Below are 22522 nucleotides of genomic sequence, written 5' to 3'. Positions count from 1 at the left end.
TTTGAATGTTGCAACCCCCTGCCCACATAATTCATGTTCTTTTTTAAAAAAAAAAAAAAAAACTTTAAAAATTTTACGTTTTTTAATAGTTGGGCCTGCTGCATAAAGCTTCCTTCCCTTAATTAAATGTAATCTTGGGCGGGGGGTGGGGGAAGACTGTTTGGAGAACTGCGTGGTCAATACAAATCATCTGTTTATTTTTAGAATTTGGCTTAGTTTTAAAAACCAAACTATTCTGAAAACCAGAACTTCAGTGGGAATGTTGCAGGGCTGCAGCAGGCATACAGGCTGTCCCTGCCTGCATGCGTTTAACGGTCTGCACTGTTCTCGTTTGCTGCTGCTGCCTCCCAGACCCGCTGTCCAACTGCGCTCCGTTGCAGTGTTATTACTCTTGATTTGTTTTGCAGCGTTTTCCAGAGGCTTCAGCTGGGAATCTGCAAGTGTGATGCTAGGTTTGCTGTCGACACGGATTGAGGTGGCCTCTGCATTACATATTTACAATAAAAAAAATCATAATGCAAATAATAAAAGGACATAGAAACGGCTGTGCGGGTTCAGAGCAAGGTCCATGTGACCCAGCCTTCTGGCTCCTGCTCTGACCCCAGATTGATGCCTAAGGAAGAAAAAGTACAGGGCAAGATATTTGATATTCCCCTACTGCCTCTCCCAGTACTCTCCCAGCTACAGGCAATTCATTTTCAGCTAAAAGGATTTCTTAAGCCCTCTTTAGAAAACTCCCATGGGGGTCTGTCCCCTAAGTGCTTTTCAGGTGTCCCCTTTAAGCTCCTCTAGAAGCTTCTTGCATCTATGGTGCTCTCTAGCAAGGAGCTCTGCCACAGCCTTTGCAAAGAGCTGCCTCTTTGGGGTGATTTTGAACCCAAAAGAGCTCCTGTTAACTTTGATGTCTCCTTGTTCTTGCGCTGGAAGAGCCAGGGAGCAGTCAGACCCCAGCTACCATCCCGGCATGCTGGAGACCAATGTCCCCAAGGGGCTGCAGAGTCCCCATCTACTTTCTCATCCCTCATGTGCCAGCTGCTCTGTGCTTTGATCGTCCTTGTTGCATTTCTCTGAACCTTTTCCAGTATTTTCTAATTTTTTTTGAAGAACGGAAGGATTTCTGTCCTCATTCTCTATATATTCTTGTGGGGTTGTTTTTGCTTTTCAGTCAAATTACTGTCAACGTTATTTCAGGTCTTGAAATATTTCATTTCTGGGAAGAAACTTCATTAGGTTGCTCCAATTTGTGTTCTGCTACAAGAAAGGATGTGGTGTTTCGGCAACTAGCAACATCCATTAACAACAAAGTTCCCTTTTTCTTCACTTGTCTGTCTTCATTCTCAGACCTTTCTGGAGGTATTCAAAACTGAACAGAGAAATGAATAGATTTAAGTATCGAGTATTAGTTGGTCTTTTTTTAAGGACTCTGGGAACTCTTGACTCCTTCAATCAGTTCATTCCTAACTTCTGCGGTGCGCTGGGGTAGGTACCAGTGCGAGGCATTGCAGTTGCTTGCTTTGGTGCCAGGTTTGGCTGTGCTAGTACTTCTCGTGGAAGCAGCCCTTGCCTTCTGTCTGTCCGCCCAGCTCACCCCCCAGGGAGCTGCAAAAGCAACAGTCCACCTTTATTATTTTTCCTCTTTTTCGCATCATCTGTCTTTCTCTGTTTGTTCAGACAAATAAGTGATAAAAGGGAGCGATGATCTTTTTAACACCGCAGGAAGAAAGATGGGTTATGAGACAAGCGAGACCTCTTGTTTACAGCGAGTTATTTTTGGTAATTAGCCATTTGTAGAGGAAGATGAGCCTCCGCTCGTAAAGTCAGCATGCCATAATTTAGGGGGACTCTGAGTGGAAATCTAATGTTCGTCTGAATTGGAAATGGTAATTGTGTGCGTTTAGAAATAAGTAAATGGCTGTGTTTTCCTTGCAGGAAGCCGACTGAACAAAGACCTGAGACACTATCTCAACCAGCGGTTTCAGAAGGGATCGCCGGATCACGATCTGCAGCAGACTATTCGAGATAACCTCTATCGCCATGCTGTGCCTTGTAAGTAAGGAACAAGCTCACGGGGTGGATCTCCCCTTGCAGAATCGCATCTTTTCGGAGGCGGCACGGGTGGCTCCCGGGGAGTCGTGGCTTGCTGCTTCCTTGGTGGCAGCAGCGAAGGAGACGTTGGTGCATCAGCTGTGGGGAGGGCTGTTGCGGGAACGGCTGGGGCTGGACCGGGCCGGGGAAAAGTGGCCAAACGAGCCACGCGGAGGGACGAGGAGAGGGGAAATGGTGGCCGTTTTGGTGGAGAGTGACTTTATGCGCACTTGCATTAGGAACCTTCTCCGTTACTGTCATCATGGTTTGTATTCTTTGTATTTTTTCTAAAAACCTTTGAATAAGAACTGGCTTTTATTTTTATTTCATCAGCGGGACTTTATTTTTGCTGCTTTATTTGACTTGTGAAACTGAGCGGCGTTTTGTGGCTGGGTGCCATAGAAACAGGACACTGCCGCTCTCAGGTCATCCCCAGTTGGAGCAGGAGAATCAGCAGCAAGAGTTAGTGAAGCTTTTAAGAAAGGTATGCCCCTTTTCACTCAAAACCCAACCAGGAGGAAAACTGAGAAGTTTAGAGAGTGGTATTCTTCAGAAGTTCAGAATCTTTACCCAAAATCAGACTGTCCTTGGATCTTTGGGAAGATGCGTGGAGAACGGAGAATGATCCTTCTTCCCTGCGCCTCTGTTTTGCATTCTCCACCTTCCAAGAGAGGCTATTTTATACAAAAAGTGTTTTCTCTTTAGACCTCAGTGAGCTCTGGGGATAATGTTATGCTTTTCAAATCAGGTTGGGAAAAGAACTAGCAAACATCTCAGTTGTAGCGTATTGGAGCGAGCAGCAAAACGTTTTAGGTTTTCTATCTCTACATGAATCAGAAGTTGTTTATACTGCTGCAGTTATATAAATATTGAATAATGATGTTGCCGCTTAAAATCAGTATTTGCCAACAACCACGTGATAGCTAGAATAACAGTCATTTTCAATCTAAGTGTTGCATATTGGAGAACTGTGTAGGACCACAGTTAAAATTGTGTGGCCGCACTGATAAATGATGATTCTTTAAATGATAAATGCTGTGTATCACTGCTGAGCTTATTCTCATTTTATCAGTGCACAGGATGGACTGAAGTACCTTTCAAATGCTGTGCATGGGCATATAGAATAAACATTGATTATTATTTTCTGTTGAACATTTCCATTTTGTCAATGTGAAATATGATTAGTCTTCAGTTGTCTGCGTTGCCTGGCTGCAGGTTTTTAAGGCAAACTGAGCAAAGTGCTTCTAGGATTGTAAACGTGGTGTTAGGCTTGGTAGATGCAATGTGTTGACAATAACGTCTTTCTGCCCATGGGTTTTATTCCAATTTCTGGAACAGCAAGGAAAGCAAACGAGCGTAAGTACTGTGGAAGTATTTTGTGTGTTACCAAAGTTATGTTTGGAAATGCTTTCCAATGTTCCTTTTCTCTGATTTATTGAACTCAATGGTGAGCTAAACTCCTTGGACTCAGTGAAGGCTTTTGATTTAAAATTAAGACCAGTGAAAGTGATTCTTGCCTTTTAAAAATAGGAGGGGGAAGATTTGTGTTGTCCTTGTATTAATGAGAACATCAGCACTCATATTGCATTCGTGAAACAAACAGAAAAAGCTGAGAAGGGGAGTTAGTTATTTTGTGTCTCCATGGCTGCTGAGTTGTAAAGCAGGTAACATTTCATTTTCTCTTTGTGTACTGCGGCCATGGTATCGGCAACAGTTTTTAGAGAATGATGCTAATATTCGTGTGTGAATTTGCAAGATGCTACCGTACACGTGGTAGGTCAGGATGCTTTACAGGTCTGGAGATTAATCTAGCTGCACGCTCATATTTTTATTCCTTGGGACACGTGATCAGTAAATCCAGAGCCCTGGACCAATCTCTAGTGCTAATGGATTATGAAGTCTTGTATTTTGAAACTGGAATTCCCTGCTGATTATGTGGTGAAGGCGAACGAGAACCCAAGGTCACTTGGACTGAGCATGCTTGGACTGCCAGCTGCTTTTTGTTGCACTAACGTTAGGGCTAAATGAAATGATAATTAGTAAATGCAAACTGGAGAAAGGCAATGTTAACCATTTTTTCCCTAAAATTTTAGTAATAATCTGATGTGGTTCAGCTCAGACTAGTTTAGTAGAGGCTGTAAGAAAACATAAAGGGCTTCTGTTTCCTGCACTGCCATGTGCAGGTTGGGTGCTTGGCCGGCCCAGGAACAGAGCAAAGATGAGACTGTAGCTTTTGTAGAAGATACAGGTCAAGCAGTGGGAAGGGAAGGGTGCGGCGAGTTCAGCTTGTCCTCTTGTTTCATATGATGACAATGACACGCTGCTTAAGCTTCATTTAGATTTTTACTTCAGGAGAGTTTATTAAGAACAAACTCTTTCCTGTTTTCTGAGAGAGCAGAGGACTCTGCTTCTCCTCCCTAAATGCGGGAGCTGTTCGTAAGGAAACGAGACCCTGAAATGCACCCAGAAGGGAAGTATTATCCAAAGAAACAGATGAATTGCACAGTTATTCTTGCAAGCTGAAGTCTTAAAGAGAAATCTGTAGATGCAAAGCTAAGTATCACCTCCGGAGCTCAGACAGGAAGGACTACGTAGCCCTGACCCTGCTCCAGGTGGACCAGCGCTGGGTCAGCCTTGGTAGCCCTCCCTCTGCTCCTTGCTTTCTTCTCCCCCTCCATCAAGATTCCTCCAGCTCTTCACACCCTCAGCTCCCCGCTCGAGCTGGTATTTGCTGCAGAAACCTGTAGTAAACAACAGCTGTGACAAGCTTCCTGGTGGCCTCCCCGTTTGGTGGTTGTGCCGTCTTCGTGCTCTGCTGTTACTATCGCACCAAACCCACGAGGTTTATTTACAGACCCAAAGCATTCTCCCCCGGAGTTTACAGCTTTATCATCGTAATTTAGGACCTGGCCAGTGTGAGGAAGAGAGGCACAGGACACCTTATTTATGTATAAGGACAGTGAATAAACACTGCTGAAGGCATGCATTTACAGTGTACAAACCTTCGAAGGAGTTAGTGCAGCTCAGCCACTGAACTGGGTTTTATTTCAGCTGAACCAATTGTTTTTTGTTTCCTTTGTTTTTTTCCTGCTGCTCACATTTCACTATTGACTTTATTTATATATAAATATATACATACGTGTGTGTGTATATATTTTTCTTCTTCTTAAGAGAAGTTAGCACCTTAAACTCAAGCAAGGTTATTCTCCTTACTTGTTAAGAAAAATAACTATTCTTATTCCTAACATGTAGGATCCACTGTCAAAGCTAGAAAAAACCCTCAAATACATCATCCAGAATAGCAAGATGTTGGTCCAATCTCTGGCTATCCCTTTTGCCTTGTTCCATTTTGAAGCACCACATTTCTCCTGTTTTCTGACGTGCCTAATGAAGACCACCAGAAATCATGCTCCATGTGTAGGCTAGTTAATGACTCCATTGAGCTTGGAGTAGACGGCGAAGTGGCAATGATTTCATGGTTACTGATCTGACGCGACCACACCACGAGTGCTTTGGCTGATGCGGAGACTTTGCCCACGGCTTGTTTCTAGCGTGGGTTTCACTTCGGCTGGCAAGATCGGGCTGGAATAAGGCCCGAGAGCAAAAGTGCAGGTTTACCGACTGCGTGGGGCTGCTTGCAGCGGCACCCTGTGCACGTCTGAGCTCCCCTGGCCTAACAGAAGTGGATGTGACTTGTACTACACTTGATTTTGGGGGCGGCTGAGAATCCATGGGATGGACTAAGCGTGCTAGCGTCTTGGCATTAGGTTTTGCAGAGTGTCTCTGGCAGTAGGACTCCCCAAAACAGGGTTGGTAGATCCGTGAAGGTTTACCTGCTGGAAGTTGTGATTAGTTGGGAGGACGCGCAGGACTGCGTCCGTGCTACTGCACTCCAAATAGGTGTTTCCAAGCAGCTTTACCTTGGGATATCTGTGCAACAGCGCTAATTGAGAGAGATAGGCGATAGCAACTTATTTAATGTTATGGTGCAGCAGTGTGTCTAAACCGCCGTTCACGGCAGGCTGAGCAGACAGGATTATCTCCCGCGTTTTGAAATGATGGTAGAGCACATCTGCTTAAAATAAAGGGGCAGTGCTGGCTATTTGTCCTAGCTGTTTATTCTCAACAACCTGGCAGCAGTTTTCTTTTCATAGTGTATCAAGGAGAATCAGAGAGATGATATGGTTTCCATACAAGCTTATCTCCGTGTGCCTCTCCCCGCAAGCACTTTTACTTTACTCTCCCTTTGCTCGAGCCCCGTGTGACGTGCCGTGACGGCTCTGCTGGTGGGCCTGGCATCTGGCCTCTCCACCTTTACTTGCCAAAGCCATGTACGGGGTGCACACCGTACATGGCATGACTGAAATAATGCATCAGTAGTCACCTCCCTATCCATGTAAATTCTGTGTTTGTCTTGCTGAAGTACGGCGTAATTCCTTCCTTTGGCTGTAGTCTTCAAAAGCAAAGTCAGGAAAATGAAAGACCTTTTTGACTGCAGATGAAATGGGGATAATATAATGGCCAGCCCAGAGTTCAGTCCTAGATGTCATCCTAGACTCTGCGGTAGGTTTTTTTCTTCCCCACACGGGCTTTTGAAACCCCCAGAGGTCATTATTGTACAGTGGATTCACTTTTTCCAAACAAGTACAAGCCCTGAGATTAATTGGCTGGAGAGCTTAATGTTAGGGAGGTAGCGCTTGCGTTTCTGCTGCCTGTTCTCTCACCTTCCCCGAGTTTGATCTTTTCCTGCGCCTTCAATTACAGAACTCTGGCCTCGATCGTCGTCGTTAGTCCTGGAGGGGAGCGAGGAGCAAAACGGGGAGGAATGGATGCGAATCGATAGTGTCAGCGCCGGGTGATCTGCAGGGAGGCTTAGCAAAAGGCGGCGACACGCAGGCACCTGGCCGGCGGGAGCTCTCGCGCTGCGGGGGGAAATCGGGGACCGAGTTTCTCCATCCAGGCGATCTGCTGGTGCAAACTCTCGTTCCAAAATCAAGCCGATAATATCGAACAGGGTGTGTGGGAGAGGCTTTCCTAAGCGGATGCTGAAGACTGCATTGAACTCTGGAGTAAATGTTTTCATGCATAATTGAACCTCCTGATAAAAAAAATAAGCGCTGCTGAGGAAGTGCGAGCTCTGCGTTCGGCCCCAGCTCGGGGTCTCCGGCGCGTGGGTCGAGTTGGGCACGTTCTCCTCCCGGAGGACAGCTGCTCCCGTGGTCGGAGGAGCTGCTAGTTGACCACGGTGGTCTGTGTCCAACGAGGGACCAGGGAGGCTAAGCAGACCTGGGTGTTAGCAAACCGTTGCCAGACTTGCAGACTCGATGATTTCCTATGATAGTTTTCAAAATCCTTTCGCGCTGGCTTCCCCAAGAGTGTTTCTGACCTTAAAAATGAATTGATAGGAAGGCACACAAGCTGTCTTACGTGTGATACAGATCTGCAGAATATTAAGTATAGTAGTCTATTTATATGCTGGGAAAAATTTTTGGAGTGAAAGACCTTTATATTACAAGTTTATGTGTTTTACATGCGGGGGGATGTGCGAGACAATTTCAGAGTTGTTTTTAGGTACTTGTTTTTATTAAGGGTAAACAGAATCACTGACAGTGCACATTATTTTTCTTCGCTGGCAATAAATCATCAGTTTATGTAAACAAATGTTCTTTGAATTCTCAAAAGCTTTCCAGAACTGCAGCCGTATTTATTATCCAAGTTCCTTTTGTTGCACTTCTCTTCCAAGAGGTGTAATTCTGCTTTTGTAATGAGAAAAAGTTGCAGTGTCCATGAAATATTCATTTGAAGGCACACACTGATAGGAAGATGAACAGTGGGCTGATCTTTCTTGTAACACAGGAGAAGTAATTAATTGTTTTACATGATTTGTGTTAGGGAAAAGTTTTTAATAATTTTTAAAGAGCGCCCTTATCACTAGGGTGCAACATGCAGGTACCAGCAGTATGTAAAGATCATTTTTCTCAAAGAACGTTTTCTTGTGAGTTATCTAACTCTGAAGAATATTAGACATATTTTCCATGCCAGCTAACATAAGCAAATTTATTTTTTCCTATATTTTCAGCAGGGACTCTCTGCTGAGTGCAAGCAGCGGCTTTAGAAAAATCCTGTAGCTGTGTGCTAGGGAGTGGAGGATTGTAGCAGAGTCCCCTGCAGTCTGCAGGCATGTAATTACTTCACATATTGGTGAACCAGATGTGTTTTCACTTTTGAGAGAGCAAAATGGACCGTTTGGAACAACAGGATCAACATTTCTGTAGTTTAGTTCCTCTCCACACTCAGTTGTTTCTGTTTAATCTAGGAGACTTCAGACCTTTCTTTTCCATCTGGTCTGTCCTTTTAGATCAATAGTGCATTTTGTGCTGGTGGAACTATTGGGTATTTTTTTTTTTTTTAGATTTGGAAATAAAAGCACTTACGATAGCAAATATTGCTCCATCTGCTTACCCATTTGTGAGGAAGAGCTTTTTTGTATTTCACTGTGCCCCCAGCTGAAATTGCATGAGGCACCGGAGAGCAGTACAAAGCGGGAGAGCGCAGCCGCAGAGGCTCTCCCATGCCACTTGCCAAGGCAGATTTGGGTAAGAAGTGTGGGAAGAGATTACATGGCTAGTTTTCTTTGTTTTCTTTGTTAGTCCCCGGTGTACTTCATTTTGTATTTTTTCATTACGGTTGCTTTGTACTACAGCAAAGCAGCTGCGAGTGGGTATTTAGGTAGTGCAAACACAGTCTGTGCATAGGTAGTGCAAACACAGTCTGTGTGTATATATGTATATATATAGATATATATAGAGATATATATAAAAAAATCTAAAGGATTCTGAGGTTGCCAGTCTCTTGGAAAGCAAGGAGTAAATTAGAGCTCAGAGCAGGTACTGCTGTTTGGAGGTTGAAGGGCTGAGGGTGAATTAGCCCAGGTTATTCACTCCAAAACTGGCTCCATCCTGCCATAGATGCATTCACCATCTCAATTTAAACCGCAGAAGAAGCAAACCGCATATCTCCGCGAGGCACAGTGGGAGAATCTGCTTAAGAGTGTGTGGCCAAAGGTGATGGGTGCCCTTATAGCCACATTTTTCATGCCATGTCCCAATGATACCTTTCTTAGTGGCTGAAGTGCCCCAGTTTTTCATTTCATCAGCCAGGCAGTTTGATTTCTTTTCAGCTACTGCACATCTTTCCGAGATTTACAGTGTATTGATTATGATCCAACGAGCCGAGGGAAAGAGCGTTCCAGGCAAAGGGGGAACAGTCTAAAACGAATCCAAATTCAATACATAGCCGTTCTTTAACCTGTTATCCCACTCGCAGTGGTGTTTGGGATGCATATTTGGTATTTCATAATTGGAGCACTCTAGAAAAGACCCACCACTCTGTATGGCTACGGCTGTGCTTGGAGGTGTTGATTTGCATGGCTGTTTCACAATTACAAAAGTCCCGTGCTTCCGTAGGCTGAAATGGTGGGATTTAGGACAACACCAGAAAACCCCATTTTCATGATGTGACTCTGGTCCCGTGCGGTCGCAGGCAGGAACGGTGGCACGCACGCCGGAGGAGGCAATGCCCGCGGGATTCCCGGCCTCCCGTGTCGCCGCCCGGGCAGTCTTCTAGCCTGGCAGGGCAATGGCAGGTGCAAAGTCCCACCGGTCTGGATGGGGTTGCAGACTTGCTATGTTTCATCTCCAAACAATTATCCTTTTTTTTCTTTTCTTTTCTTTTTTTTTTCCTGTTGCCATGCTTCTTCACGTAAAGCAGGCTGTATTTGTCCTCTAAATCCTTTCTCTCTTTATTTCAGCAGAGAGGAGATTAGCTGTGAGATCATTTATAAAACTGTTTTGACTCTACTAGCTGTTTTTCTCTGGGGAGAGCCATACCTAGTACCTTTCCTAGGAATAACCCTAAATTAATCTTCATTGATTTATTTATTATTTCCCCCCAGTGAATAAGAAGGGAGAAAAAAAAAATAGAATATTTCTAGTTCTATCCCTATTGAATGAGAAATAAACCTTTCCTATTAATAATAAGTCTAGATTTTTTTTTTTTTTTTTTTTTTTTTTTTTGTATCGTCCTCTTGAATAATGAGAGCTTTGAGTTATGAAGTCAAGATTCCTGGGTCATTGCCAGAATAGATTTGTTTAAGGGGGACACAAGCTCCCTGAGTTCCTCTTAGAGGGCTTTGTAATGTCCTAGGCTGCTCTTAATTAGTGATTTAAGAGGGAATACATCTGTTTCACTGAGGATTGTGAAAATTATTATTTAAATGGAAATGTTTAATAAATGGTTCTTTGAAAGGATAATGTATCTTCAAAATGAGACATGTATCACTGAGTAATCAGTGGGATACTGGTCCAGCAGTCCTACTTGCAGGGTCTTTCTGAAGATAGAGAAAAACATCAAAGATCCTTGCAAGCTTCATCTGCTGTTGAATTACATTTCCTTCTTCTTCATCATTCATTACCTGCTCTTTTTCTTTAAGCTGCATGTTTAACACCTCATTTGCCAGGAAAAAAAAGACATAGTAAACAAATGTTGATGTTTGCTTGGTAAAAAAAAAAAAAAAAAAAAAAAGGGGTCTGTAGAAAGAGGCAATATCTCCTGTTAGATGAGCTGGTAATTTCATTTATATCTCAGACCGCCATGGCAACTCTAATGTTACCACTGCAATATGGATGCTCCTACCAAAGTTAAGCTACTTAATGGCAAATAGTCATATGCTAAAAGCGTGCAGGTAATCTTTGCTGTGCTGGGAATTCAAGCTTGCATGTATCTGAACCAAGGGATGGGGCATGGGGCAGAGGAAGGTGCAACTCCAAACGAATAAGCCGTAGATGGAGTATTGGAGTCTGTTTGCAGAGCTGGTGTTAGTCATCAGAAACTTGAGACTGGTTATTTTGGTTCTTTTCATTTACCTTTTTTGTTTCGGAGTCCTTACTGCCATTTTCTTTCAGGCTTTCCGGGGTGGTTTTGTTACTACATGAGAGCTGAAAATGTGCTTACATAGCGAGGTTATTTTGGGCTCTCCTAATTCCAGATCTAAGGGCTTGAGAAAAGCAGCGACCGTTGCAGGACTGGCAAGAGAGCGGAGAAAGCCCAGCAAGGCTGCGCACGGCAGTGCCGGAGCAGGGAGCTGGGGCTCAACCTGGGTCTTTTGGGGTGCAAAAAGCCCATAAATATCACTCCCTTTTTTCATTCCCATAATAAATAGATATTTTGCGCTCTCACTTGGTAGTATTAACCTATTGCAATCCTCTCTTAAGAACCGGTGTTTTGTGGAAGAGCAGGGCTGATGAGACGTGATGGTGCCGCCCCTGCGTAACTAACCGCACCGGAGAGCCACGCTGACAGACATTTTGTGAATTGCCCACATTAAAGTACATTGATGATACCATTAAAATGGTAAATTTAATATTATAGTACTATTAGATTTCTCCCTCATTAACTCTGATCTGATAAACAACCTCCAGCATATTTTGAAGGCAATAGTCACCTTACAATCACTGCAGCTCCTCTTTATCTGGCATTTGAAGTTCTTATAGATTTATAGTTCTTCTGTCATCTAATCTCTACTTACAGCTTTATTTTTTTATTTGAACTTGTGCTTACAAGCAGCCTCTTCCTTAGAAGGCCCTCGGCTTGCAATTAACGCTTTACAGAAAGAATAAGGTTGTCCTAAATTCCAATCTCGGGATTTAGGACAGAATCAGTTTAAAAAAATATGTATTTATATATATGTTTATATAAAATCCAGTATTGGGGCAAGCGCGATATGGCCCTGCAGAGGTAATTTATTACAGTAGGGGTTGGTATAGGGTGACATTGCTCGCGATGTCCGTGCTCTTTGCCTTGGCAAACAGGTATCAGCAGCCTCTCCAAAACCGCGGTGGAGGCTTTGGTGGCCAAGAGGAGACCAAAGCGGTGGCTGTGGCAGGGCTCCTGGGTGCAAACACAGCAGCGGGCCTGGAGGTGTAAAAAGCTGAAAAAACTTTTCAGCTGTTTCTGTCTGGTCAAAATGACTTCTGCTCCCAAACGGGAACCCTCCAGCAGCAACAAGCGTGAGCCCCAGCTTTCCGAAGTAAGCTTAGATCCTCCTGGTCGGCAGAGAGGCTTACCCGGAGAGACCGCTTGCCTCCGTGTTTTCCTGAGCGAGTCCCGGTTTAATTACGAGCGCCGTCTCCGGAAGGAGGTGGTTGTCGCACATCACCTATCGGAACGTAGAAGTGGAAAGCGGTGATAAAACACTGACCCTTGCTCTGAAGTGCACCATCTGTGTTTTATTTCCACATCTTGCTGAGCTTACAGTTATTTGAATTCACAGTTGGTTCCCCATTTGCCGTTCCCACATGGTAAGTGAATCGGATCCAAAACGTGCTGGTGAAAGCCCGAGAAGTCTGCTGGAGAAGTTTGTCCCTGCCTCCGCGAGCGCCGTCTCACACTTCGGCTGCCCCGCGAGCGAAATCCCAGCTGTAAAACCTTGTCTCGAGATGCTCTCGTTTCGTGGTGGGAACTCGGGGTTGCCGTGAGGACACAGACCCCTCTCCGCACTGGGAGGATTTACGGCTTGCCTTTGGCTTTCCGCACGAAGAAAGGTAGAGAATTCCCCAACATCTGACAAAGCGTTTGCTTTACCGGCCCTGTAAACTTGCATGGATGCTTATTTGGGGGCTTTTGGCATTAGAGTGCCGCTCTTATTAAATATTTTTGTATTTGTTAGTATGAGCCAAAGCGTTTGATGCTAAAATAAGTCCAGGAATTATATAAGGAAGGGAGCTGTAATTGCAATTGTGACCGTTTTCATGGCGCAAGTTTGAATTGCTCTGAGTTTAGCCTGTGTAAACAGCTCAAAAACAGGTCGAGCTTCTTTTCTTCCTCTTTGTTTCTACTTTTTTTTGTTGTTATTGGTAGCAACCATTTTCTTAAGACATAACCAACTGTAAAAAAAAAAAAAAACCATAAAATTTAAACATATTTTAAAAGCAAGCCATCGAAATGCTGAACGCTGTATAAACTTAACTACCTTCTCTAGCTTTTTGCTGCAGACCACACAAGCTCTGAGCAATTGATTACTGTGGTGCTTGAAGGGGCTTTCAGGATGCAGAAACAGAGGTTTGCATTGAATTCCTTCTTTGTGTGTGGGACTTCTTTTTTTTTTTTTTTTCCTTCTTTCCCTCCTGGAAAGAGAAAAAGCCTTTAAACCTCAGATTAAAAATAAGTCATTTGATTGTTTCTTTTTTCCCCCCTTTCCAAATCTTATGAATGAGTTTTCATAAATGATTGGGGAGCTGCATCTCTGAATAAATGCGGAGGAAAATGCTCCATTTCTTCTCTTAATAAAGAGGCTTTTATTGGGAACGTCCCATTTAGGTGCTGCCTCCTCAAAGTATCGTCTGGTGAGTGTTTCAGTGCGGCTTGTGCAGAATTTCTCCTTTCGTGGACATGAAAAGCAGGGGCCAGGAGTGAGTTATCTATTTCCATTTTGCAGTCGTCAAATTTACTGTGTTCAGTACTTTGAACGTATCTTTATCGAAAGCTTTGGACTTCCCGTGGCGGCTGCGAGCTCGCGGGAAGTGTGACCAAACCCCGGCGCAGACCCAACGAGGCTGTTGTTGAAAGATAGGAAAGGCGAATCTTGAGCAAAGAGGTCTTAATTTTTTATTTTTGAACAAGGGACCCGTAACAGGGCAGCGTGTTGGACCAGATGGTGTTTTCATGGAAATGTTTACGTCCCTGTGAAATTAAGAGACTGTAGTTTGTATTTATAATCCGTCCGCCCTCCTTTTTGCGTGCGACTCTTGTAAAGTTAATATAAGGCTCGTTATCTGTCGATGGTCCAAGCTGTTTTGGGGAGCTGATGTTTCCGCTGTCGCTTTTGTAGCAGGACAGGGAGGTGAACCCCGTCCCTCTCCCCTTCCTGACCGCCGGAAGCCCCCAGGGTGGCAGCGCTCCTGGCCGACCCCGGCGCGTGTCCCTGCCTGCCGCGGGCCGGTGTGGCCAGGTTTGGGGTTTTTTTTTCTGATTTGAGGATTGCCTGTGAGCTGAAGCTCCCCTGGGGTTTTGGTATAGCATCTGAGCGATCCCGTCCGGTGAGAAAGGTGGAAAGCGTCCAAGACGGACACCTGCTGGCTCTGAAGCAGTCAAGTGCTTTTTCCGAAATATCTTTGGCCCCTGTGCGCGATGTTTGCTTCTGTAAAGATACAGACGTGCTGGCTGCAAAAGAAAGGGGAAAAAAATCATTAATACTGTCGCTGAAATTCCCTGCAGATTTAAAAGGGAGATGAAAGTCAGCACTTTGAGAGAGACGCAAAGCTGTTGGGATGAGTGCAGCAGAAAACAGAGATGTTCGGTATTTTGTCTGATTACTTGCAAAAATGAGTGCTGTATCTCTTATGGAGAGAGAGAGGGGAATTTATATTCACACGGTTCCCCCATTCGTGTGCCTTGCAAACTAGGACAATACCATTTTGCGCTTCCCTGGGCATATTCTCAAACTGCAGCTCGGGGAAGGTGAGAGAGAAATAAAAGCGAGAGGAGGGAGGGGGGAGAAAATCTGTCTCCCGGCATTTCAGATTTCCAGCGTGCACAGGTGCTTTTTAATCCCCCTGGCCTACATACTCCGCAGCCCCTCGGAATAGAGGAGCCGTGATGTAATGCTCTTTTCCTCACACTCCCAGCTTAAATACAGATGGAAATTGTTGTCATGTGTTAGAAATGTCACCAATAATATAAAAGGCAGCCTTCTGCCTTCTCCCTTTTGCACTGTCAGCTGCCGCTGCCAGCTTGTGCTTCCCTCGCAAACCCACCGTCATGTGGCAGGAGCCCTGATGTAAGTCAGCCCTGTCCCCCCCCCCCCCCCCGCTCTTTATCCCCCCTGCGCTGCAGAGCTGAGGAGCGTGGCACGCCGCGACTTAAGAGCAGACCTCGCACGGGAAGGATTAATCGTGTGTTTGGGCTCGCGCTGCGGAGGACTCAGGCAAGTGAGGCCGGGCGCTGCCTTCCCCGCGGGCGCGGAGGGGCGCGGAGCGGCCGCACCGCGGGCCTTGTCCGAGGGGGCGGCGGGAGGCAGCGTGGCGCCCGCCTCCGCATTGCAGCGCGGAGCGGCGCCGCGGGCCGAGCCCGACCCGGACCCGGACCCGGACCCGGACCCGCCGCAGGGGGAGGTGGGACGCGGCTTCAAGGCGTAGTGAGACGGGGGGGCCCCTTCTCCTTGGAAAACCTCCCCGACGGCAGCGCCCGGGGGGGGCTGCGAAGAGCGACTGCCCGGCGAGGAGGCCGGGTCGCCGGTGCGGAGGGCCCGGGGGGCTGGGGAGACGCGGAGGAGGCGGCTCGCTGCGGTCTGGCAGGGAGGGAGTTAAAAGGGGCTTTTTCCCTTTTTTTTTTCTTTTTTTTTTTCCTCCTTAAATAAAGCTGCTTCAGAAATGCATTAATTGTGAATGAGTTGCAGAAGCTGTGTGCAAACGGGAATAAACAAGGCACACAATGCATATTAAAAAAAAAAAAAATCCCCAAATCTGGTTTTGCATTTGCCCGTATCCTGTTGCACTGGCTGCCCGTGCACCTCCTTAAGAGAGTTTTCCGTGCGCCGCTGCATCCCTGACCGCTCACAGCCATGTTAGCCAGCGTAATTCCTGAAGGCTTTGGGAAAGGGGGGGCACGGAAGTGTACATAATTTCTCTTTATTATTTGTATTTTTTTTAATAACAGCTGCCCATTTAGCGGCTGCCGTGGTGTTGTCTGCTCCCCCTCTGATTTGTGACATGCTATGCCGTGTTTGTCAGCGGAGTGAAAGGGGTCTTTGTTCTTTATTCGTATTATGGCACGCTACGTCTCCCAGTGAAAATGGCATATTTGCCTTTGGAGCTAGCTGAGCTGGTGATTTGTGCACACTGCTAGGCTGGGAAGGGTTTCTCTTTCTTCCCAGGACTTCCCGAGGAATTTGCAGGAGAGGCTCGCGTTATTTCTTTCTTTCTTTTTTTTTTTTTTTTTTTTTTTTAATACCAGCGCGTTAACAGTGATGAAGAGCGATGGGCTCCGTTTGCCCCCAGGACAGGTAAAGCCTGGCCAGCGGCTGCAGCAGCTTCGCATGTTGCAGCCGCCTTCCCCCGTGTCTATCCCTTGTCTGCAGATGAACGGACAAGTCAGCCATGAACTAGGATTTAATCCTTGTGCATCTTTGCTCGTTTACATCTGTGCAAACCACAGCAAGAGTTCAGAAAAATAACCAACAGTCTGTAGCGCGGATGAGCTCTGTGCCTGCCCGAAGGCTGGCTGAGACCGTGGGTTAGTTCAAAGGCAGCTGCTGAGCAGCCGGGTCCGAGCGAGTGCCCGTCCGGGGCTGCAGGACCGCTCCGGGAGCTCTGCAGCTGCCGGTGCTGAGGCAGCACGCGGGGTCGGGCATCGCTGTCCTCTGGCAGCAGCTGTGTTACCAGTTGCGCTCTATGTACCGTCCTGCTGATGCTGAGCTACTTAGGCATCGGTCTGCGCGCGTGTAAACGTGAATCTTTTGCAAGTGTAGCAGTTGTAATTAGCAGCCGAAAGGAATCCAGATTTAAGGCTGTGCTTGCCCGGAAGATTAATAAGACTTCTTTTAATGTGCATGGTGTGAATGCATGGAGCTCGTTTTTAAATTGAACCAGCAGGTTCAGCAGCCGGCGCTTTCTGTTGTCAGTTGTGCTTGTTCTCTTCTCTGCAGTGCATAAAGAAAAACGGGCAAACTGCAAAGCCTAGCTCAGTCTCAGGAGTCTAGTGTGCGCTGCTAATGGCTGTGCTGTTAGAGGATCTGGCTTAGCGAAGGGCCAGGTTGTGAACCTGTTGCTTGTTGGTGTGCATCGCCTCCTGTACTGTAGGAAATTATATCAGGGAATAACTTTGCTCCGAGGAGAGCAAGGGTTCGCGCAGTGGGGCCGAAGAGCAGGGAGCGCCTTCTCCCGTGCCAGCTTGCTCCCGCTCATCAGTGCCTCCTGCCAGCTCCCGGCACTGGGAAGCGATGGTGGATCCACCTAGAGCTGGGGAAGATACCTTGCTTCCTCCTGGAAAACCGCTGCGGAGCTGGCGCAAAAGCCCAGGCGGCCGCTCCCGGAGCGCGGCAGCTCCGCTCTGCCGAAGTGTTGTACAGCCAGGTTTTACCATAACAGAAATAAGCTTTTTTGCAAGCAAATTTCCTTCTTTTTCATATGTTCTCATAATGCAGGTAATCCACCCTGCAATTTGAAGCTTAGAGTATCCCTGTTGCCGCTGTTGACAAGCCCTAGCGCAAGTCAGGCTGTCATAGCAGGCAGAGCGGTGCAGGAGGGAAAAAGCAGCAATGAAAGCCATTAATTCAGCAGCGGAAGCTGATTAAATGGTGTTGGGTTCTTGCCTCGGCATTTGACAGTAATAATACTTACCCTGCGTTTCAGTCATTTAAAACTTCATGCGCTGTAGGTAAGGCTCTTGCCTGCACTTTGAAGCTTGCCTAGAGATGTCTTTCTGACAGCCTTCGATCCCTCCCCATGCGCTCAATCTTTTCGTGGTTATGCCATAAACGCTTCTGAAATTCATGCACAGTAAGTCATTTCGGTTGAGGAATACCGGGTGCTTTGGTATTCAGTAAAGCTTATTCAAAATGTGGTGCTATTTTCAGCGAAATTCTGCTAAATCCTGTCCTGAAATCCTCTGAATGTTTTGCTCTTGAATATTCTGGTGAGCATGATGACTGGTTCACTGTGTTAATCCTATATGGTCTTTCTGTCTGCAGCTAATCCTGAGCTGTTGTTGCTGTTCTGCATACATGAGTAAGATTTTTTTCCCCTTGGTAATATCCAGTAGCATTCCAGCCGACTGCTAGGAAATAGCAGATCAGATGTCCTGTTCCTGCTTTTTCTGCTCCAGAACCATGTGAATTGGGTTTCTTCTTTTTGGAAAACAAAACCTGGAGAAGTAGGAAAAATATCCTTGAGCGGTAGTGCTCCATCTGAAGAAACACCCCAGCTTGGAGGTGCTGGAGGGTGCCTTTAGCACTCTCAGCTGCAGATAAATCTGGAGAAAAGTGTGTGTATTGAAATGGTATTTTATACAGGACCTATCAACACCTCTAACCATTTGGGGTTAGAAGGAAGCAAGTTTAAGAATTCCCACACATTTGACGAAATTCCTATCGCAACTTCTTATTAATTAGAGGTGAAGCTGGTATTGACCACTGTAATTGATGTTGTTCCAACTAAAATGTAGTTATTGGAATTTGCTAGTTTGTCCTTGTGTGGTGAAATGCAGGGAGGAGCAATGAATTTCTATAAAAGCTCTGTCTAGCTGTGGGAGATGTGCTTTGGCAAAACCTGGCCCTTGCTGATGGGGGAAAAAAGATTTTTCTTTGGATCAGTCAGCATCACCTCAAAGTTCCTGCTTGACCCTGTTTCAGACTGGTAGAAAAGCCTGTGTAAGGAAGGGAGATGGTTTAACCTCGTGTCGATTTTTCACTGATTTCGCCCAAGGGACGGGCATTGTATATCTTTATAATAAGATTTGCATACTCGCATAAAACACAGTGATAGCAATATGTCCCTTACTGACATGGTGGTGTGGGTGTATGCGTGTGGTGTGTCTATGTGATAGGAATATTCACCCTTGTATTGAACCGCTGGTATCAAAATGTCATGAGTTGTGGAGTCCACAATATCTTAAGTACAACCTTTCCATAAAAATTGCATATTAGTTGATATAAGAAGTCATAAACACCTCTATCTTTCCTTGCAAGAGAATGGATATATTTTTCTTTTTAAATACTCTTTCAAAGGATTCATTAAGAAAATGAAACCTGAGAAGAAAAATAGCTGACCCAGCTCTTCAAAGAGGCAAAATTCCCTACAAAATTGCATGTAGAGTCAGCCCCAGGTGTGCTATGCCTGAATGACTTTGTTACATACTTTCTGAAATTTTTCAGTATTGAAATGGGAGGAAAAAATGCTAGATGAATAACCTACATTGTAACAGCCTACGTCCTGCCCGTGACTGGAATATGGCCGTGGATATCGCTTACTGTATTGAAACGTGGCTTGTTCTTTTCCCTGCTCAGACAGAAATAACGTCCCATCTGGAAGGAGCATCATTACCACCATTTCCATTTGCATCAGAAAACTCATGGTCTGTTGTAGACAGGAAATTTTAATTTTTCTTTTGTTAGTGTACAGGACTGCCTTTAATATCGTTTGCCTCTTTGCCCCCTCTCTGCGGATGGGTTTTAGCAGGAGCCTTTGGTGCTTTTCCTGCTGGCGTGGAGGATGTTCTGGTGATGATCTTCTACGCTACTCTGAGCGGGGAGCGGGCTGAGCGACGGCAGCGTGCAAGGCGGTGCTGGGAACGGGCTCTGTGTCAATAGTGTCATTGCTTTGAGGGTGCACTGGCGCTTCGGCACCGGCGTGCAAGCCCTTGATAAAGGTGGGGAAATGGCTAGGAAAAAACTGCTGGCTTTCAGAGTGGACCTCAAGGAGAGATGCTGTGGACTGGGAAAGGTGGGGTGTCTGAGGAAGCCGAGGGCTTTTCTTTAGCAAGGGCTAGGTATGGGCCAGGGCAGCGCAAGCTACTTGCGTGCTCCTGTAGTGGTGGCTGTTTAAAGGTGTGTTTTGAGCGTATTTTAGTCAACGAGCATTAGTGTCCTAGTGTGGACAAGGCAATATCTTAACGTGATGACCTGTCATCCTAAACTCGTGGGTGGAATCAAGGATTTACCATGTCCAGTTGCATGAGCTGATGCTGTCCCATGCTGCCTCTTTGCAAAGAGAATTCTTTAATCTGTGAAGAACCTGAGAATTTTTTTTCTGGTGGAGATGAAGCCAGCTTATTTTGAGCCCCAATCAGGAAGTGATTCAGTGTTGGTGCTCATTAAGCCCTGCCCTTCCCTCCTGGGGCTGCTGGCGAGGATGTTGCGCATTACCTGCTGATGAGACGATGTTTTTGGGAAGCAGATGAGTGCCCCAGCAAGTACTCTCACAGTGCCAGGCTGCTGGGAACCTGGAAGGGCTCTACAAAGCCACAGCGAGACTGGAATTTGGGTAGTTTGAGCTAGTTTTATTATCACTCTGTTAAGGAACTGCTTAGCAATTCGGCAGGACTCATCTTCAGTCGCATGTGATTTGGAGGACATGAAAGTTGAGCACTGCTTTGCTCAATACTTTGAAGTTTCAGATTTTCTTTAGGTTATTAGGGTACAACACAGAACATTTAATTCCCCTTATCATATCAGCCCTCTTAGTCATCATTTGGTTGGATGGACTCTTTTCAATTTTTTCCATTTTTCTCTCTCTCATATTTCATGTATTATATTGTTTTATTAGTTCAGTGGCCTTTCCAGGTCGTTGCAGTCTAAGTATTCTGACTTTTATAAAGGTCTTAGTGACTAAATATTAGTGACCTCTATTCATCTTCCCTGTGCTTCCCCAAGACGGTGCAGTCTGGTTTTGAGCTGTGCTGGTTACACTACCACATCAGCATGTTCATCACATGGCAACCCCAAACCCGCCCTCTCTCCACAGATGAGGTGCCCGTTCAGGACACCACGCCGCTGAGTTTCTGCTTCAGCGTTTGGGATAAACAGGACCGCTGCAAAAAAGGTGAAGGAGAAACTCAGCTGTGGAGCTTTGCCAGCCTAACTAAAATAAAGAAATGTACCGTGGCACAATTAAAAGTATATTGTCGGATTCAGGAGAGTCCTAGGAAAGACTAACAAGCCAAGCATGATTGACTTAGAGTTTCAAAGTATTTAAAATGAAATGGAAGAGTTAGTGTTAGCTTCATTAGGGAGCTTGTTATACCAACAGAGGTCTTTTGAAAAATTCAGCCATGTAATGGTAGACTTGTGTTTTGAGGCATTCCTTCTAGAGCACCATCTGTGAGATGTTTCCCCAGGTAGGACTCTACCTCTTGGGCAGAGCTTGAATAGACTTGTCACTAAGGAGAATTTGGGGTTCCAAGGTTAGGTAATCTTGGAAATGAGGCTGCCATAATTTGACCTTTTTCTGTGTTACAATTTGCCATTATTTTGGCAAGCTTTGTCAAACAGGCGTGTGGAAGGTAAGCACTTTCCCCTTGTACGAGATTGCCTTCCCCTTCCTGTAACCCTCAGCCTCCTTTGCTCTTCTCTGCCGCATGCTAAGTGAAATGTGTTCTCGAAGTGAGAAATGGGTTTTATAAACGAAATAACGTCTGACAAAAGCGTGGAAGAATCATTGAGAAACATCTGCATTCACAAAGAGAAACAAAACCTGTTCCAGCAACCTGAACTGTGGCCTTTCCTAGCTTGTAAGTGCTTGCTTTGGGGGAGGTCTTTATGTTAGTGGTTTTTTCTGTGAAATTTAAGTTCTTTGAAAAGGGAGCAGGGAGCAAAAGACCCCCCTGTATTTCAAAATACATAGCCCTCTATGTGGGATATGAGGGTGTCACGCTGCAGGATGCCCTGGATCTCCTGCCGGGAGTCATTCTTCTGCTGTCTCAAAGCAGTGATGCCAGGCTCCTCGCCTGCCTTTTGCACTACTCTATACCAAAAGTCTCTTAATCTTTTACAGCGCTTTTGCTGTAATCGCTGAGGTGTTCACAGTCTTCAAGCAAATAGAGTGGGCTTTTGCCACATGGGCAAAACTAGCATTTTTTTTCCGTGACTGTGTTAGGAAAATTGGCAGGCTATTTTCATTCCCTTCTTCCTCCTTCTTCCTATCTCCTCCCAAAGCAAAGAGAGACCAAGCTGTTAAGGAGAGGCAGAGAACGAGTATGGGAGATTTCAGCCACCGCATTTAAGGTTTAGGAAACTTTAAAACGGGAATGACTAAAAACAGGAGCTTATAACAGAATATGTCAAACAAGCTTTTTCAGGCGTTGCCACTGCCTGTATCTAATGTGCAGAAAGCTTTAATTTTTAAGCAAGAGGAGATTTTAATGCTGCCCGAATGTTGCTTTTGTACGTAGAAACCCTTTGCATCTCGAGCTGCAAATGGCACGCTGTCACCATGGGGAGATCTTCAAATTGAAGGACCTTTTTCTAATAAAAGGTCTGCCTTGCCGTAAAGGAGATACTAGGGTTGTATCATCTTGAAGGGCAAGCTGGTAAATGAGATGTTATTATCTCAGTGTGTTCTTTTACTAAAATATTTAAAAGTGGCTCACTCCTGGCGAATTACCTGCTGACCTGATCCTCTAGCAGCCTTATTAAATAGTTGCCTGTTGTAACAGGCTTTGTGAAGTTAAAGCCTGTCCCACTGCACTAAGCACTATTTCAGATATCCCCATTATTACAAAAAGTCTTTATATAGTAATAGTGGAAACCGATGGCTCTCGTGGGTGCTTTCATAATGAGGTTTTATGGTAACTGTTTTCTGATCCCTTTTCTCCTTTTACCAGTGTATCAAATTTACTGTATTTCTGTCTGTATTTATAGAGCTTCACAAACCTGTTCTTTGGACTT

At 45.4% G+C, this 22522-nt stretch overlaps 1 protein-coding gene across 30 annotated transcripts in view; it reads left to right on the top strand.

The window, feature by feature from the left end:
• MAGI1 (membrane associated guanylate kinase, WW and PDZ domain containing 1) overlaps positions 1-22522 on the top strand; it is a 344450-nt gene that overhangs the window by 171665 nt on the left and 150263 nt on the right. For all 30 annotated transcript variants that reach the window (XM_064519162.1, XM_064519147.1, XM_064519163.1 and 27 more), the window contains exon 2: positions 1930-2046. In XM_064519162.1, coding sequence (XP_064375232.1) covers positions 1930-2046 — 117 coding nt within the window. The remainder of the gene's footprint in view (positions 1-1929; positions 2047-22522) is intronic.

Source organism: Dromaius novaehollandiae, chromosome 12, assembly GCF_036370855.1.
Source record: "Dromaius novaehollandiae isolate bDroNov1 chromosome 12, bDroNov1.hap1, whole genome shotgun sequence".
Taxonomy (NCBI): Eukaryota; Metazoa; Chordata; class Aves; order Casuariiformes; family Dromaiidae; genus Dromaius; species Dromaius novaehollandiae.
This window is presented reverse-complemented; position numbering and strand designations above follow the sequence as displayed.